This window comes from Furipterus horrens, unplaced genomic scaffold (genome assembly GCF_987537825.1).
Source record: "Furipterus horrens unplaced genomic scaffold, mFurHor1.1.pri manual_scaffold_12, whole genome shotgun sequence".
Lineage (NCBI taxonomy): Eukaryota > Metazoa > Chordata > Mammalia > Chiroptera > Furipteridae > Furipterus > Furipterus horrens.
Window position 1 is genome coordinate 67,600,574 of NW_028327182.1, and position 18,259 is coordinate 67,618,832.

General features: G+C 39.4%; 1 protein-coding gene and 1 pseudogene across 1 annotated transcript in view; both read left to right on the top strand.

Moving 5' to 3' along the window:
• Positions 1-18,259, top strand: part of MYO16 (myosin XVI) — a 654,868-nt gene that overhangs the window by 286,393 nt on the left and 350,216 nt on the right. Inside the window, exon 14 of the mRNA XM_090257968.1 lies at positions 15,694-15,821. Coding sequence (XP_090114094.1) covers positions 15,694-15,821 — 128 coding nt within the window. The remainder of the gene's footprint in view (positions 1-15,693; positions 15,822-18,259) is intronic.
• On the top strand, positions 3,423-13,463 carry LOC149996309 (COMM domain-containing protein 8 pseudogene; annotated as a pseudogene).

Here is an 18,259-nt window from a genome sequence, read left to right on the forward strand (position 1 = left end):
ACAGTGGTGTTTCTCTCCCTCTCTTTCTCCTTTCCCCTCTCTCTGAAAATAAATAAACAAATTAATTAATTTTAAAAAATTTTATTTTATACTTAGAGATTCTAGTTCTCTGATGAAATTCTTTACTTCACCACCTATTTTCTTGAACATGTTAATAATTTATTTTAAATATGTGTCTTGTTACTCTAATAATAACTTATTTTTCTAGCAACTCTAATTCTAGATAATAATAATTCTAATAATTCTAATCTAATCTAATTATAATATCTAATGATATCTGTGTCTGTTTCTAGTTTGTATGTTAGTCGGTTTCCATTACATGGATGTTATTTACTGACATTCCTGGGAAATGTTGATTGAATACTGAACCTTTTATATAAATATAAAATGCTGGGATGGTATTATCTTTTTTCAAAGAAGTTTTGATTTTTTTTCCTGATGGATAAGTAAATTATAGGTATATAGTCTTGACTCTGGTAAGATTCCTTTACTTTGTGTATGCCATTATGCATAAGGTAGGCCCTCTTAAAGGTCTCCATTGAGAAGTTGGGATGATGTTCATCTAGGTTTTCTTTGTTACTGAGACCAGAACTTGAAGTTGTGTCTTTCCAGCAGTGTGAAACTGCTGAAATATTATATCTGCTTAATTCTTTAGACAGCTGTGTTTACTTTCTATGAGACCTCTAAGCTTTATACTCCATAAAATGTCAATGTATGATCAAAAAAAATTATGCAGAATATCCTATTTGGCTTGATGCATTTTGATCTTCTCAGAGTTCTTGATCCCTTACGTCCTAGCTGCTTCAGTGATTTTCAGAGGCCTCAAATTCAGTGTTTAATTTGTATCTTCTCTAGCTTTTACAGTGGTTCATGGTGAGATCATTAGTCTGTTTCCAGCTACTTTATTATAGCTATAATAAAATAGACTATTTCTACTTTTATTGCATTGGTGTCAGAAGATCCTTTGCCCTCAAATATCTAAGCTTGGTTGAAATTTTTAAATTCTGTATATATCTTTCTGAGAGAGAGAGAGACAGAGAGACAGAGACAGAGTGACAGAGAGAGACAGAGAAAGACAGAAAGACGTGCTATTTAAAGTTAACTATTGATCTATTGTTCCTAGCTTATATTATAGTGTCACCTTTGATTGTAGAGTGAACAAGAATCTTATGGTAAGACAAAAGTGAGTTTTAAATAATTAAGTAAAATATACATACCTATACAAATACTATTTAAATGCTGGAGGTCAAACTCTTAAGTATTAGGGGAAATATAACAATTGTTATAATATGCCATATTATATTGTAATGTAATAAACTTGTTATTTTGTGATTTGTTTTTAGGGTGTCAAAAATATGGCAGTTTTACGGTTTCAAATAATATTCTATATTTGCATTTCTTTCAGAAATACATGTTAGTAGATAAAAGAAAAACATTAAGAGACATATTTCTTTATTAATGTAGGAATAACTATGATGCATTGAGATTTTTGCCAGGACATTTTGTTAAAACTTAAAATGGCAAGTGCAGTCTATAATTTATAGGTGTCAGACTTTATATCCGTCATTTCCCACTGACTCTGACATAGAATGTAAGAGCAAAATAAATATATTTTGGTAAAATATGCACTGATATAAAGCTTACAGTAAAATTACCCACTTTTATCAGGCCATAATGAAATTCTATAGCATCTGGTGCTTTGGAATTCACACACATTATGTAGAATCACACAGTTTGTACCCTCATGGTCTACAAGTAATAACCCATACAATTATAGGTATTAGATAGAAACAAGGATTTAATTTTTAGGTTGAATTAGTGGGAATTCTCTGTAGCAATATTAGTACCGTGTAATTCTAAATCCGCTACTCATGTACTGAACCACATTTAAATTATCTCATTGTCCTATGAACACAGAAGAGAAAGTTTCATTTCTTTTTGTGTATCTGTTGATTATAATTATGTATATGTTTATTATTTTAAATGATAAATTTTGTTTAAATATTTTGTTTTCTCCAGTGTTGATTAGTTTAATGAAAGAAGAAAATAAAACATTGAATAGGACCATATCTATAAATATTATACAAACCAGAGAAATTACTTCTGTGTTTTATGTTGAAAAAAATAAATCCCATAAACACCATCTGTGCCTTAGTTTATTTTGTTATTACTAGTACCATTAACTGTGTTGTATTAAGCCATTGCATAATATTTCTTATCTAACAGGTCATTAATCATGGATGTAGAACACCCTTTGTGGCAAACTTTGTTTTGAGACTAATATAAACACATGACAGCAAGCAGCCCTGTTCATTAGATGGCTTGCTGCTATAAGCAATGTTGATCTGATGCTAACAATCACTAGGGAGAAGTGGCACTGAGAGGCCAGTCGGCAGACAGTTTTAAATTAAGTATAACTAATAGGGAAAGATTAATTATTATGCTCCCTATTTATGCTGATGACAAGTACCATCACTCATTTTAAGCACATAAGAGATAGGGCAGAAGGAGAAAATAGGAAAGTAGACAGATCTTTCTGAATAGCCTTTACAAAACACAGCAATCTTATAATCAGGGACAAGAATGCTTTATAAAACCAACAAACCTTTCTTTAGTCTATTAAATGTAACATGTTGTGATAGATATTTAGAGATGTTGAGTCTCTTTATCCTTAAGTACATTCTAGAAGCAAAATGCAAAAATATAATAAAAAATAATCACAGATCTACTTGTAGATGAGACAGAAAAATATATGTATTGGGATGTACACTATTAATTGACATGTCAAAAGGTTAGAATGGAAGGAAATCTTAGGTTAAGAAAGGCATTACATGGAAAAATATGTGATTGGGACAAGCTGAAAAGAATGAATAAGATTCTGATAAGGGGAAAGGGAGTATATTTTGCAGAATTGCCTAGAGCCACATTATGGAGATGAAAAAAATATAAGGCCATTTAGAGAAATGCACAGAACAATTTACAAATTAAGAGGATCAAAAAATGAATAATTAAACATTTAGTTTTTAGGCTTATATTATAAAGCTAGATTAGGGAGTTTGGATTTTATTTTTTTGAAAATAAAGAACCATTACAGAAAAAAGACGTAGGGTACAATTAGAGTTTTGAGTCTGCTTGTTACCATCAGTTTAAGGAAAAGAGATATTAGGCAAGAAGACTAGTTAGTAGATACTGAAATAATCCACAGGTAAGTTTATCAGGGCCTAATATGGGGACTCTGGTAATGGAAAAAAGGAGAAGATATTGAGTGAGTCTGTGTAAAGACAGTAAGTAATATTCAAGGAGTAATTTTATTTGAGGACTGAACAGAAGAAGATCAACTAAAGAAACAGGTTTTGAATTTGTGAGTCTGAGAGAGAAAATTTATTGATAACAAAGAAAATACAAGGAAAGAAAAAAAGTTCATGAGGAAAAACCGGGTTCAGGTAAATACAGTATATGAAGTTTTCAGAGGTTGAATTGAAGTAATGTTGAGATTCTATATTGCATGCACTGTTAGAAATAAATCTCATAGATATTTCATTTTGTAAGATTTCTAGGATGCATACCATGTTTAAGAATGAGGTAGAAAAATAATAGAAAATGAAGAAGGGGGAGGAGGTGGAGGGAACAGAGAAGCAGACAATGATGACAGCCACTATGGTGGCAACTAAAGAACCAGGTCAAATGCATCAGCAAAGTTAGTAATCAGAAAACCAATGAACAAATGAATGTCATGGGAACAAATGCTTGAGCAGTGAATATTCATTGATCCCTCACATATCAATTTTAGACCTTTCTTGGATGTTTCTCATTACTTTTACTATGGAGTTCCCAAACCAAGGATGTATCACCTGAAGTTCAATGTGCAAAATGATGACACCATTCAGGATAAAATAACTGTGGATAATTTTTCAGGTTTATATTTTTGAATATACACAATACAAAACAGAGCAGTACCCTTTCATTATCAGTGAGATTAAGCTCTCCTAGTATGTAACATGACATCTTGAGGGGGATCCCAGGTTAGGGCTCTGCTTAATTTTAGATTCCGTTTGCTGTTGGTCTCCTGATATTCCCACTGCCAGGCATGTTGGGCTTGGCAGGCAGCTAGAGTGGCTGAGAAGGGTTTTGTAAATGGAGGAACAGGGCTGGGAAGGAATACCAGGAGCTGGCATTGTTTAGGGTTTGTTATTGCATGGCAGGCTTGCTGCAAAAAGCTTTACATGCTTCATCACATTTAATCTCAAAAGGCAACCCAATCAGTATAAGAGTTATTATTTCTACTTTGCAAATAGATAAACTGAGACTTAGAAATTAAGTAAGCTTTCCAATGTTTTTATATGCATGACAGAGACAGAATTTAAATCTGATCATATGACCCCATAGAAATGCATGACAGACTACTCTCAGAGACAGGATGCTGAGCCCAGAGGCATATATATTTAATTATATGTGGTCCTTTGAAAAAACTTTTTTTTTTCCAAAGTGTGTCATCTATATATGGATATATAAATAATGAACAGGAAATCCAATCAGGTGAGTAGCGTGACATATTCATGCTATAGTGTGAAATTAACATAACAGTCCATGTTAAATCAATGCATTGACATTGGGGGGTTTCATAGGTTACTAGGATCCTGACACTGGGGGCCTATGAATGATCCACTCAAAGCTATGGAACTGCATGGTTAGCTTCAGAACTCACAACGTGGCATGATCTGCAATCTCCTGGCAGTTTATTAAGAGACATTATGCACAGTGGAAAATAGGAGGGAACTGATCCATAAAGAAGGGCCTTTATTCATTGGAAACTGAGAGTCCAGCACAGACTATAGATAACCACAAATGAAGATGATGTAATGTCATCTCATCCATAAAATAGAAAGAAATAGCACATAAAACTTCCACTGACCAGAATCTTCCCAAATGATACAGATGGGGAGAGAATATAGTGAAGTGGAGAGAGGCAGCCTGTAGGAGAGGAAATGTCTTACCCTGATGATATTTGCTGGACCAAATGAGAATAAGCAGTAATACTGGTAATGATAATGATAACCAATATAAAGTTAGAACTAATGTAAGTGAAAATCTTCAAGGTGTGATAGAAGTAATTAAATAGAAAATGGTATTATACTAAAATTATTTTATATTTATATTATTTACAAAGCATATAATTGGCATCAAGCAAAGAATTATCAGATAGTAACCATACAAACTCTAAAATTGTATGAAAAAGAGATTACAAGAGAACTGAGGAAAGTTACTAGTTTGGTTATCCTGAGAAAACATTATTATTTAGACACTCAAAATTCATCACCACATTGAATCTCTAGTGAAACTTAGCCTAAAGAGAATAGGTAATCCCAAATATGTGCAAAGAAACAGAGTAGGAATCTGAATGCACTCTATGTACAAGAAGTTTTTTTCTTATATGCTCCTAGGTCTTTTATGTCTCACTTTGTTTATAGCATTTAATGAAATCCTCAGCAGGATTTTACAGAACAGGTTGGTTTAAAAATATTTTGTCAAAATTAAATTTTGGACTTGGGGATAAGTGAAAGAATGTTAGTGCAAGCTTTTGGAAAGGACAAAAATTTGCCCTAAAAGAAAATAAAGCTGGACTAAAACATCCTAGTGGCTTTCAAAATTAAAATGTATACATCACTATCATCACAACAGTTTCAGACTTATGGCCAAGATGGAGGTGTAGGTAGACACGATTCGCCTCCTCACACAGCCATAAGAAGGATCACAACTAACCTCAAAACAAATAACAACAACAACAACAACAAAAAAAAACTGCCAGAAAATCAAACTGTATGGAAGTCTGACAATGAAAGATGTAAAGAAGAATTACTCATCCAGGCAGGTAGGAGGGATGGTGATGAAGAGCCAGGATAGAGAGGACATAGTATGGTGGCAATGAGACAGTGGTGGCAAGGCAACAGTGGCAAGGCAGTGGCTGAGGCCCATGGAACAGGTAGTTCCACATTCATGTGTGGCAGATAAAAACCAGGAGAGACACCTGCAGAGTGATCCCAGATCCCAGCCCCAGGCCAGAACATGCAGCCCAGAGTTCCAGTCGGTCGGCAGCCGTCCGTCTCGAGAGACGATGGTGTAGCTTCTTAAGAGTCTATCTGCACTGCCGAGAATGGTTGTGCAGTCCGACTCGGGAGTGACACGGTATCTGTCTCCTCCCGTGTTGAATCGACATCTTGCAATGACGCTGGAGTGTCCTCTCCAGTGAAGCTGAAGCTACAGAGCCTGGGCAGGGTGATATGGAGGGTCTGCTGTTGCCCATGCAGCAGACCCCCCCTCTCTTCGCAGCTGAAGGGTCCAAGGGAAAGACGGAGTCAATACAGCTTGGCTTCAGGTGCGCCGCAGGAGTTGCCAGTGTTGACTACAACGTCAAACCGCCTTAGGGACTCCGGCTCCGGATTTTCTGTCGGGGTTTACTCCCTTAGCCTTTCCCCTGAAGAGGTATGCCGCAAGGCAGCGGAGGTTTTTTGGAGTCAGAGTTTTCCTTCTCTGATGTGCCCTGACTAGAAGATCGAACCAGCGACACTTAGCTCGCAGGCCGACGCTCAATCCACTGAGCCAAACCAGCCAGGGACAGAGTTCCAGTACAGGGAAAATAAAACCTCATAACTTCTATCTCCGAAAACCAGTGGTGAATGGGATGGCAGAATTAACTGCCCATACAAATCCATTTAGAGGGCCCCCTAGAACACCCTCAAACCCACCCACTCTGGGTACTACTACCAGGAGAACAGCTAGAAGGGTGCCAGTCACATACAGAAAGTGGGTGAACTGAATGGAAATGGGGCAAGTACTGAGCAAGAGGCATTGTTCTCTGATGCCTCCCCCACCTACAGTGCCACACATGATGAAACAGGTTGCCCAACACTGATGAATATCTAAGGCTTCGCCCCTTATAATGTAACAGTAGCACCAACATAGGGAGTCAAAGAAGCCCTACCTAATACACAGAAACAAACACAGGGAGGCTGCCAAATTGAGGAGACAAAGAAATATGGCCAAAATGAAGGAACAGATCAAAACTCCAGAGAAAGAGCTAAGCAAAATGGAGATAGCCAACCTATTAGATGCAGAGTTGAAAACACTGGTGATCAGGATGCTCAGAGAACTCATTGAGCGTGACAAACACATAAGGGAAGAAATGAAGGTTACACTAAGTGAAATAAAGAAAAATCCACAGGGAACCAACAGTGAAGGGAAGGAAGCCAGGGTTCAGTTCAATGAATTGGAACATAAGGAAAAAACAAATAGTCAACCAATAGAGAATGAAGAAACAAGAATTTAAAAAAATGAAGAGAAAATAAGACTCTGAGACATCTCCAAAAGTGCAAACATCAAAATCATAGGGATGCCAGAAGGAGAAGAGGAAGAGCAAGAAATCGAAAACTTATGTGAAAAAAATAATGAAAGAAAACTTCCCTAATTTGGTGAAGGAAATAGACATACAAGTTTAGGAAGCACAGAGTCTGAAACAAGATGAACTGAAAGACAACCACACCAAGGCACATCATAATTAAAATGCCAAAGATTAAAGATAAAGAGAGAATCTAAAAAGCAGCAAGAGAAAAGAAGAGAGTTACTTACAAAGAAATTCCCATAAGACTGTCAGCTGATTTCTCAAAACGAACTTTGCAGGCAAGAAGGAATTGGCAAGAAGTATTCAAAGTGATGAAGAGCAAGGACCTACAACCAAGATTACTCTATCCAGCAAAGCTGTCATTTAGAATGAAAGGGCAGATATAGAGCTTCACAGACAAGGTAAAGCTAAAGGAGTTCATCATCACCAAGCCATTATATGAAATGTTAAAGGGACTTATTTAAGAAAAAGAAGAAGATAAAAACTATGAACATTAAAATGACAACAAACTCACAGTTATCAACAACTGAATTTAAAAAACAAAAACAAAAACAGTCTAAGCAAAAAAACTATAACAGGAACAGAATCATAGATATGGATATCATATGGAGGGTTATCAGCTGGGAGAGGGAAGGGGAAGAATGGGGGAAAAGGTACAGAAATTAAGAAGCATAATTGGTAGGCACAAAATAGACAGGGGGATGTTAAGAATAGTAAAGGAAATAGAGAAGCCAAAGAACTTAATATGCACAACCCATGGACATGAACTAAGAGGGGGGTATTGCTTGAGGGAAGGGGGTACTGGGTGGAGAGGGACAAAGGGAAAAATATTGGGGCAACTGTAATAGCATAATCAATAAAACATACTTAAAAGTAATTGTAAAAAATAAAATAATATAGTTTTAATATTTATTTTTAATTTGGGAATAATTCAAAATATAAAAAAGTTCAAGTACAGTATTCGCTCACTTCGCGCGGGTATTACGTTCTAGACACCCCCCCCCACGATAGGTGAAAATCTGCAAAGTAGGAACCTTATATTAATTTTAGTACTTATATATATATAAGTATATATATATAAGGCGGTTTGACGTTGTAGTCAACACCGGCAACTCCTGCGGCGCACCTGAAGCCAAGCTGTATTGACTCTGTCTTTCCCCTTGGATCCTTCAGCTGCGAAGAGAGGGGGGGTCTGCTGCATGGGCAACAGCTGGCCCTCCATATCACCCTGCCCAGGCTTTGTAGCTTCACTGGAGAGGACACTCCAGCGTCATCGCAAGATGTCGACTCAACACGGGAGGAGACAGATACCGGTTATAAGCTCATGCGATTGGCGAAGGAAATGAGCGCCAGGGGTCTCCTCTGACGGTGGGAGAGGTCATCGCACCTCACCGGACAGCTACCGCCCGCCTCAAGCTGGGCAGCCCCCAGCCAATTAGGTGCCGTCTCGCCATGGCTCGCCTGCCCCACTGGGTGCGTGGGGATCAGAGAGGCGCCTCTCGAAAAGTGGGCCACAAAACACTCGCATCAGGCAATTCCAAGCAAAAAACAAGAAAGAAGCCTCCAGCTCTTCGCCTCGCTAGCTGGAACATCAGGACCATGTGTTCCGGACTTACTGCAGACCTTCCGTGGATCAATGGTGCCAGGAAAACCGCCGTCATCGACAGGGAACTGGCACGACTAAACATCGACATTGCGGCTCTACAGGAGACCCGGTTGGCCGACAACGGAACTATCAGAGAAACCAACTACACCTTCTACTGGCAAGGGAAGTCTCCGGACCAACCAAGACAGCACGGTGTTGGGTTCGCTGTGAAGAACACGCTTGTTAACTCCATAGAGCCACCCACAGGAGGCACAGAGAGATTACTTACCCTCCGATTGTCAACAACTTTTGGCCCAGTCAGCATTCTTAGCGCGTACGCCCCAACCCTCTGCGCCACCACTGAAGAGAAAGAACAGTTCTACCATGCACTGGACGAAGCGTTATCCAAGATCCCCAGAAGTAACGCTCTTTATCTCCTTGGAGACTTCAACGCAAGAGTAGGAGCCGACCACATGGCCTGGCCCACCTGCCTCGGAAACTTTGGGAGAGGAAAGATCAATGAGAATGGTCAGCGACTGCTTGAGCTTTCGTGTCACCACGGCCTGTGCGTGACAAACACATTCTTCAAGTGCAAAGTGATCCACCAGGTGTCATGGAGGCACCCCCGCTCCCGCCACTGGCACCAGCTTGACCTCGTCATCACCAGAAGAACGGATATTGGCAGCACCCTCCTCACCCGCAGCTACCACAGTGCAGACTGCGACACGGACCATGCCCTCGTGGTAAGCAAGGTGCGCATAACGTCAAAGAGGTTGCACCACTCCAAGATGAAGGGTCGCCCACGCATCAACACCAGTTGTGCCAGCAACCCAGTTAAGACCCAGCAATTCATCAACAGGATGGAAGATGCACTCGGCGAGGGGATGGCGGCAGATGACATTATCGAATCCAATTGGTCACGTCTCCGCGACGCCATATACAACTCCGCCATTATTGTTTACGGGAAGAAAGAGCGGAAGAACGCTGACTGGTACGAGGCTCACTGGGAAGAAATGGAACCCGTGATTGAGGCTAAGAGGAAGGCCCTACTGGCTTACAAGTCCACGCCCACTCCCAGTACACTTCAAGCTCTACGGGCTGCCAGGAACAAAGTCCAGAAGACCGCCCGCCACTGTGCCAACACCTATTGGCTAAACCTGTGCAGAACCATCCAGGAAGCCGCCGATATAGGCAACACACGCGGAATGTATGAGGGTATCAAGAAGGCAACAGGCCCAATCCCCTCCAAGATCGCCCCCCTTAAGTCCAAGACAGGTGAGGTCATCACTGACCAGGAACAGCAAATGCGGCGGTGGACCAAGCACTACCTTGAGCTGTACGCAACGAGGAACGTCGTAACAGACACTGCTCTTAACGCCATCCCAGACCTACCAGTCATGGAGGAGCTAGACACCCCACCTACTGCGGCAGAGCTCGGCAAAGCCATCGACCGCCTCGCTTGCGGGAAAGCACCAGGGAGTGACAGAATCCCTCCAGAAATCCTAAAGAGCGGGAAACCAGTCCTGCTACAGCCGCTCCACCATCTACTCTGTCTCTGCTGGAAGGAGGGTTACATCCCCCAGGATATGAGAGACGCCAACATTATCACCATGTACAAGAACAAAGGAGACCGCAGCGACTGCAACAACTACCGGGGCATCTCTCTCCTCAGCGTCGTCGGCAAAGTATTCGCCCGGGTCGCTCTTGCCCGCCTGCAGACCCTTGCTTCCCGCGTCTACCCAGAGTCCCAGTGTGGCTTCAGAGCTGGCCGATCAACCGTGGACATGATCTTCTCCCTACGCCAGCTGCAGGAGAAGTGTCACGAGCAGCATAAACCACTCTACCTCGCCTTTATCGACCTCACGAAGGCGTTTGATCTGGTCAGTCGAAGCGGACTCTTCAGCTTGCTACGGAAGATTGGCTGTCCACCACATCTGCTTGCTGTGGTCATGTCCTTTCACGACAACATGCACAGCACGGTGTCCTACAACGGTGCAACCTCTGAGGCCTTCCCAGTCAACAGCGGAGTAAAGCAGGGCTGCGTCCTCGCGCCTACGCTGTTTGGAATCTTCTTCTCCATGCTCCTCCAATACGCCTTTAAGGACTGCAGCGAGGGTGTCTTCATTCACACCAGATCCGATGGCAAGCTCTACAACCTGGCCCGTCTACGAGCCAAGACCAAAGTCAAAGAGGTGCTCATCCGTGAGATGCTCTTCGCCGACGACGCAGCCTTGACATCACACTCCGAAGAGGGACTCCAGCAGTTAGTCACTTGCCTTTCCCACGCATGCAAGGAGTTCGGACTAGCCATCAGCCTGACGAAGACGAACGTTATGGCTCAAGGCACGGGGACTCCCCCATGCATCACCATCCACGGATACACCCTGGAGATTGTCAACGATTTCACTTACCTCGGGTCCACCATCTCGAGCTCTCTGTCAGTCGACTTGGAGGTCAACCGGAGAATCGCCAGGGCAGCCACAGTTATGGCCAAACTGAACCGGCAAGCGTGGAACAATTCCAGCCTCACTGAGAAAACCAGACTGCGCATCTACCAAGCCTGCGTACTCAGCACTCTCCTCTATGGCAGCGAGACGTGGACCACCTACGCAAGGCACGAAAGGAAACTCAACAGCTTCCACATGAGGTGCCTGCGACGCGTCCTGCATGTCGCCTGGCAGGATAAGGTCCCCAACACCGAGGTGCTGAAGCGAGCCAACATGAGCAGTTTGCATGCAGTTCTTAGTGAGAGACGCCTCAGGTGGCTCGGCCATGTCAAAAGAATGGATGCAGGCCGTATTCCCAAAGACCTCCTCTACAGCGAGCTAGCAGAAGGCCAGAGGATGACAGGGCGCCCAAAACTGTGGTTCAAAGACATCTGCAAAAAGGACATGACACAATGCTCCATCAATCTCAACACATGGGAAGTTCAAGCAGACGACCGCCTAGCCTGGAGGCTCGCGGTCAGGCAAGGTACGTCACGCGCAGAGGCTGCGCACAACAAGGAGGCGGCCCAGAAAAGATCGAGGCGGAAGCAGCATCAACAGCAGCAACAACAGCCATCTGCCTTCACCTGTACCAAGTGCGGCAGGGATTGTCACTCCGAGTCGGACTGCACAGCCATTCTCGGCGGTGCAGATAGACTCTCAAGAAGCTACGCCATCGTCTCTCGAGACGGACGGCTGCCAACGATATATATTAAGGCTTTATAAACCCTTCCTACACTTAGAAACCGTTTCAAGTTCCTTATTAACCTTTTCCACACTTTTATAAACACTACTTATGTTCTTAAATATATTCTACACTCTTAAACCTACGTAACTTTAACAACATACGTATACAGTACCGCAAAATCCCATGATATAGCGAAAACTCCACGATAAATAATTACATATAATATTTTTTAAAATCTTGTGATACAATGAGGCTGTGATAAGCGAACCACAATATAGAAAGGGACTACTGTATAATACAGTAGACAATTGTATACACACAACTGCATGGATCTCATATTTTTAGAAAATATTTTAAATAAAAAATCCACTGTTTTACATATATTCCTAAGATCATGATGCAACTTTAAAGATTTGACAAGAAGCCTTTGTTTTCTAGTTTAGTTGTAATATTTATTTTTCGGGTAGCACAGAAAATAAAGATATGCCTTAGTGATAAGGTGTTTTAGATTAGGTGACAAAATGTGCTGTGTATTCAGGCTAAGTTCCAGCTCAGCTTATTCATTTTATAAGCAATTATAACCACTTCCCTGTAATTATACTCTCATCTAATCTTTTGTATATTCACTATATATATACATTATACATGTGCAATAAAAACGCATGTATCATTATTTTCTATTTTAATTCCCTCAGAGAACATAGCCTTAAAAATATATGTATATTAACTATGGTGCTTTCAAACATTTTTTAATGTTGAAAGGTTTGGGTCTAGTTAATTTATTCTAAATGCCCTATAATATTTTATGGTATTAAATCACAGTCCTATTGGTGGTGACTGCAGAATCTTCCCGCTGAGCTGGGCTTGCAGCTGCTTCACAAAATGATTGATGGCATTTGTGGCTGAATTTTTCCTCTCTACCAGGATTATTAGAAGTTTGGGATTCCACAGAATGGATACACGTTCCAGAAGATATTACTGAATTTTTCAAAGCTGTAGTTGGTAAAAATTTATCTGATGAAGAAATACCTCAGCAATCGAATCAGTTGAATTCATTTCATGAAGATCTATCAGGAAATGCTGGAAAAGTAGGGAAGATGAAATTAATCAGGCTCTGTTGAAAGAAGTAGTTGATACTTCCTCTGCACAGCTAAGGATTTTGATTGACAGTTAAAGCCTACACTTTCTAATGACAAGATTGCTACATTACAAACCCAACTTTTAGATGTAAAAGAAAATGGTCACATTAAACCGTATTCTCTTGAAATGAGTAAAGAGCTGCAGACTCTAATAAATTCCTTGGAATAATTGGAAACGATAAATACAAACATTATCAGATTCCACTGCTACAACTGATATGACAGAGGGAATACTGTGTGTTCAGAAAACCGTGCTGGCAAAAGCACCCAAGTTGAGATTACAAAGATAAAAATTTATCCAACTTCTTTAAAGAACAGGAAATCATATGGTCACAGGAAATCAAGCTCTGCTAATTAGCCATGTGACCTACGACCAGTCACTAACTTCTTTGCATCAATTTCTTTACATATAAAAAGTAATATGATTGTCATACATAAGTCATAGATTTCTGGGAGCAATGGCACTTTCCTTGTTACCAGAGTTTCTGCATCTTTTCTCATATTTATTGGCAATTCTTTTCCATTTATATTCTTTGCCCAATTTTTTCTTTTAGTTTCAGTTTTTCTCATTGATTTCTAAGAGTCATTTAGAGAATACTGGCAATTTATTGATTATATGCACAGTCTATCTAGTCTCCTCTGTCTTTGCTTTGACATTTTATTTTATTATTACAGTGTTTGCAGTTGCACTAGAGTGGTTAAATGTAATGTTGTGAGATTGACCCATCTATACCATTGTAATTTGTTTGTGACCCTTACTTCCTTACTGAAATCACAAGAATTCTATTCTATATACTGTTTAAATTATTTAAGCTTTGCTGTTCATATTTCAGACTTAGATTCTTCTGTATTTATTTTTACACATGACATGAGATCGAATTCAATGTTTGTTTCCTTTACAAATACATGATCAATTTTTTCAACATCGCCCTTTACTATACTGATAAGTGATGCAGAACCCTGTCATGTACCAAATCCCTACCCGTACATGTCTTGAGTTAGTCATGTAGTGTGTTATAGTGATCTCTTTTTCTCGTATCTCCACCAGAACCATAGTGTTTAATGACTTCGGATTTTTGAAATTTTTATCAGGTTATAAAGTGCTAATTTCTAAGTATACCAACTAAGTTTCATGAGCTCTCAGGTGCAGAACATTACCAACCTCTAGAAGCCCCATTCTTGCTCCTTTTCAATCACTACTGACGCCTTGCCCAAGATACCACCGATCTGATGTCTAACACCATAGATTAGTTTGACCTGTGTTGTACTTTATGTAAATGGTCATATAGTATGTTCTCTTATGTATCTGATAGATTCCACTCCCTATTATATTTGTGAGATTTATCTAATTATGTCTTAGAACTGTAGTTTATTTATTCTACTTTCAAACATTATTTTCCCCTATTATTTTCAATAACTTCAAACTTATGAAAAATGTGCAAATAGTACAAACAACTTTTTTCCTCAACCATTTTCAAATAATACACTGGCATGCTGTCCCACCAACATTGATGACATGTACCATGCATTTTCTACAAACAAAGGCATTCTGCTACCTAACCTCCAAAAATAGTTGCTACAGATGCACTGCTATTATCTGATCCAGAAGCCTTATGTAGGTCTTTCCCTTTGTTCCAATAATGCCCAGATAGCAAAAGATCAAGGCTACCATGCAAGGTGCACTGAACCACCAGGATCTTTAATGTTCAATCTGGAGCAGTTCTTCAGTTTGCTCTTGAACTTCCCAATCTTGACATCTTTGAAGAAACAGGCCAGTTATTTTATAAAAGAAAAATTATTTGCCTGATATTTCTTCCTGACTCAGATGTCTTCCTAACATTTCATTTATTCAAATGTAAATGACTTCATTAGAAAATCAATAGGACTAAAAATACCGGCACTGAATCACCTGGCAGTCATCATGAATCACTGTCACCAAAGTTAAGTTAATTAAATTTTTGTTTTTCTGAGAAATTTATAAATTCATATGCATTGTAGTGGCAACTGCCTTCTGTTCATGTTAAAAATTCTATCATATGTGACAGAAATTAAATATTGCTGAGAAATTGCTTTTGATGTAAATGATGACAATTTCAGTTCACTTCATGGTTATCTATTAAGCTGGACTTTTTTGAGTTGCTTTTCTTAAAGACAGCAGAATAATTTCAAGTCTGAACCTTGTAATGAAGGGTCCAATATAAGCCTCCATTTTATCATTATAAATGCTTAAAATGTGTTGAGAAGAGCATAATTTTACAAATGCTTTGTAGTTACAGGTGAGGTTCAAAATTCAAGATAAATTCACTTTTGTGTTTTGGAAATAAGTCAGCTGAGTCTTGCAGTAAAGTGTCCTGAAGCCTTTTTATGGAGATGTCTGTCTTTGTGCTGCATTGTTTCAGGTCTCCCAGCTTTACCTGAGCAGCATCGGGCAGCTCTGCTCCTCTCTGCCGCCGCACATTTTCTCCTGTGCGGAGAGGGTGTATCACCAGCTGTTCCAGGAGCAGCGACCCCAGCGCTTCATTCTCAGGTAAACCCACTCTGCACCACATCCCGAGGGCCTGGCTGTAAAATTGTCCTCATTTCTTATGGTTTACATCTATTTACTTTCTCAGCAGTTTGCAGTCCAGTATATCTTTGCAATAAGTACATTGGACTTCTTACAAAGGGGAAACATCTTTGTTGTTGAAAATAGCCACAAGTGTGGCTGAATCAATATCTGCAAACTTAACCTGAAACTCAGTTCATTTTGAAGATTTACAACTCAGAACCAGAGTGTTTTTGCTTTTAAACCTTAGAACAAAATGGGGAAGAAAGTCTCTTAATATTAGTGAACCTATACCACAGTTCTCCCAAATGCGGTGCTGCCCAAAAAACAAAACAAAAATTATTAGCTTACAAATGTGGGTTTTCCCACCTTTGCTCATATTTCACCAAAATTATACACCACAAAGTATTTTTAATTGAAACATAATGTTGACATTAGCTCATAAATATGATGGTACTGATGAAGATGATTTATATTGGAGCAAAAATTCTTCACACAAAAAAAAATTCCACAGATTTAAAGGTAAAATGTGATTATGCATTGATATAAGATTAAATATATGTTTAGGTATTAAAATAAGATCTGTATTGAGAATTATGTTTTACACTAGGAGAAACCTCTAAAAGAGGGGACTCCTGAAAGTAATTATGACTTTGCTTGAGTTCTGACCTGTAGTGTTGGTTGAAAACTGACTGTATAAATAAACCACTGCACAACTCCAGTCTAAGTGAAATGAAGGAGTATAAAGAAGGAAATCTGAGCCCTGGTTGCTGTGGCTCAGTGGATTGAGCGTTGGCCTGCGAGCCAACTGTCGCTGGTTCGATTCCCAGTCAAGGCACATGACTAGGTTGCACATCAGGTCCCTAGTTGTGGGCGCAAGTGAGAGGCAACCACACAGTGATGTTTCTCTCCCTCTCTTTCTCCTTTCCCCTCTCTCTAAAATAATAAATAAACAAACAAGCAAAGAAGTAAATAATAAAGAAGGAAATCTGGAGAGGACCCAGAGACATTTAAATATTTAAATAGGCATGATTATATACTTTGACATTATTGATTTGATCAAATAATGTAATGGAGGGTCACATTGCTGGGTTGCAAACTTTAGTGTTCTTATTTCCAAAATAGCATGCAAGTAAGAAGTTGTTTTCACACTTGTTCTGAAGTGTCCCCAGGTTAAGAGGAGCACTGGAGAGTGGCCCCAGCCATTTTGAATCTAACAACTCTATTTTTATTTGCTTTATCTATTGTATTTTCTGGCCTTGCTCTGACAAAAAGGGATCCCTTCTTAAAAACTGTGAGATCATGAGGAGTGTGTTGTAATGTTAACAATGATAAAAAGTAATATTTATTGAGAACTTACTAAGTGTTAGACCTTACCAGATGCTTTTCATGTATTATCTTATTCTTTACTTTAGGAAACTTATGAGATAAGAATTATTGTTATTAAGTGACTGAGTATTAGAAGGTTTTAATTAGTCTAAGGTCTTATAATTAGTAAATAGTGATTTAGGGATGTGAACCCAATAATGTGCATTAATAAATGGTGATTAATTTGTCCACGGTCCAGTATCTGGGATATGAGCCTAAGAGTCTGGCTTCTGAGCATGAACAAAATTTCACCAATCATATAGCCAGACAGCAGTGCATGGCAAGCCCCCTGCTGCTATCCTAACAAGGCTCTCAATAGCCCACCCCAAACTCCCCTAAAATCATGGCCACAAGTCCATGGATTTACCTACATTCTTCTTGAATCCACATAATTTTGTGAAAGATTGGTCTTTAATGAAACTCTGAGGAACCAGTGTTTTCATATCCTTTGAAGTCTGCTTATTATAGGGTTCAATATGTCTAACAAGTTTTCAGTAAAGATACCTGTACCCCAAATATTTCTACATGTTTTGCTCAGGTAGTTTTTTTCCAATAAAGAATTGTAAATGTTCTGCAGAACTGGTATCCCTTTGAGACATTTTTAAAGGCTAAGATGTCACTTATTCTGAAAGAAAGATTTCTTTATTAAGTATGAAGAGGGTATGACCTAGTCCTTGTATCCAGAATTGAAGAACAGATCTGTGATCACATGGACTTATTATTACAGTCATTCTCTGTCTTTTTTCAAGAGTAGTGTTTTTATGTAGCCTCTCTACCTCCTTGATTGTCTTGGCAAATATGTATAAAGACTTCCTACATTTATACTAGTATATTAAAATTAATAAATTTATAACTCAACTAAGTGCACTGCTTGAAGTTCATTTACTCAATGTCTATTGTGTCCCATAACTAGATATGCAACAGACAATTTTTAAGATTTGGGGATCAAAACTTAAATATTCCTGGAATAGATGTCCTGTAACTTAATGCTAGGTCTGAAAAGTTTTATTTCCAAATTTTAATTTTATTTCTCATTTTGTTGGTAGTTATAA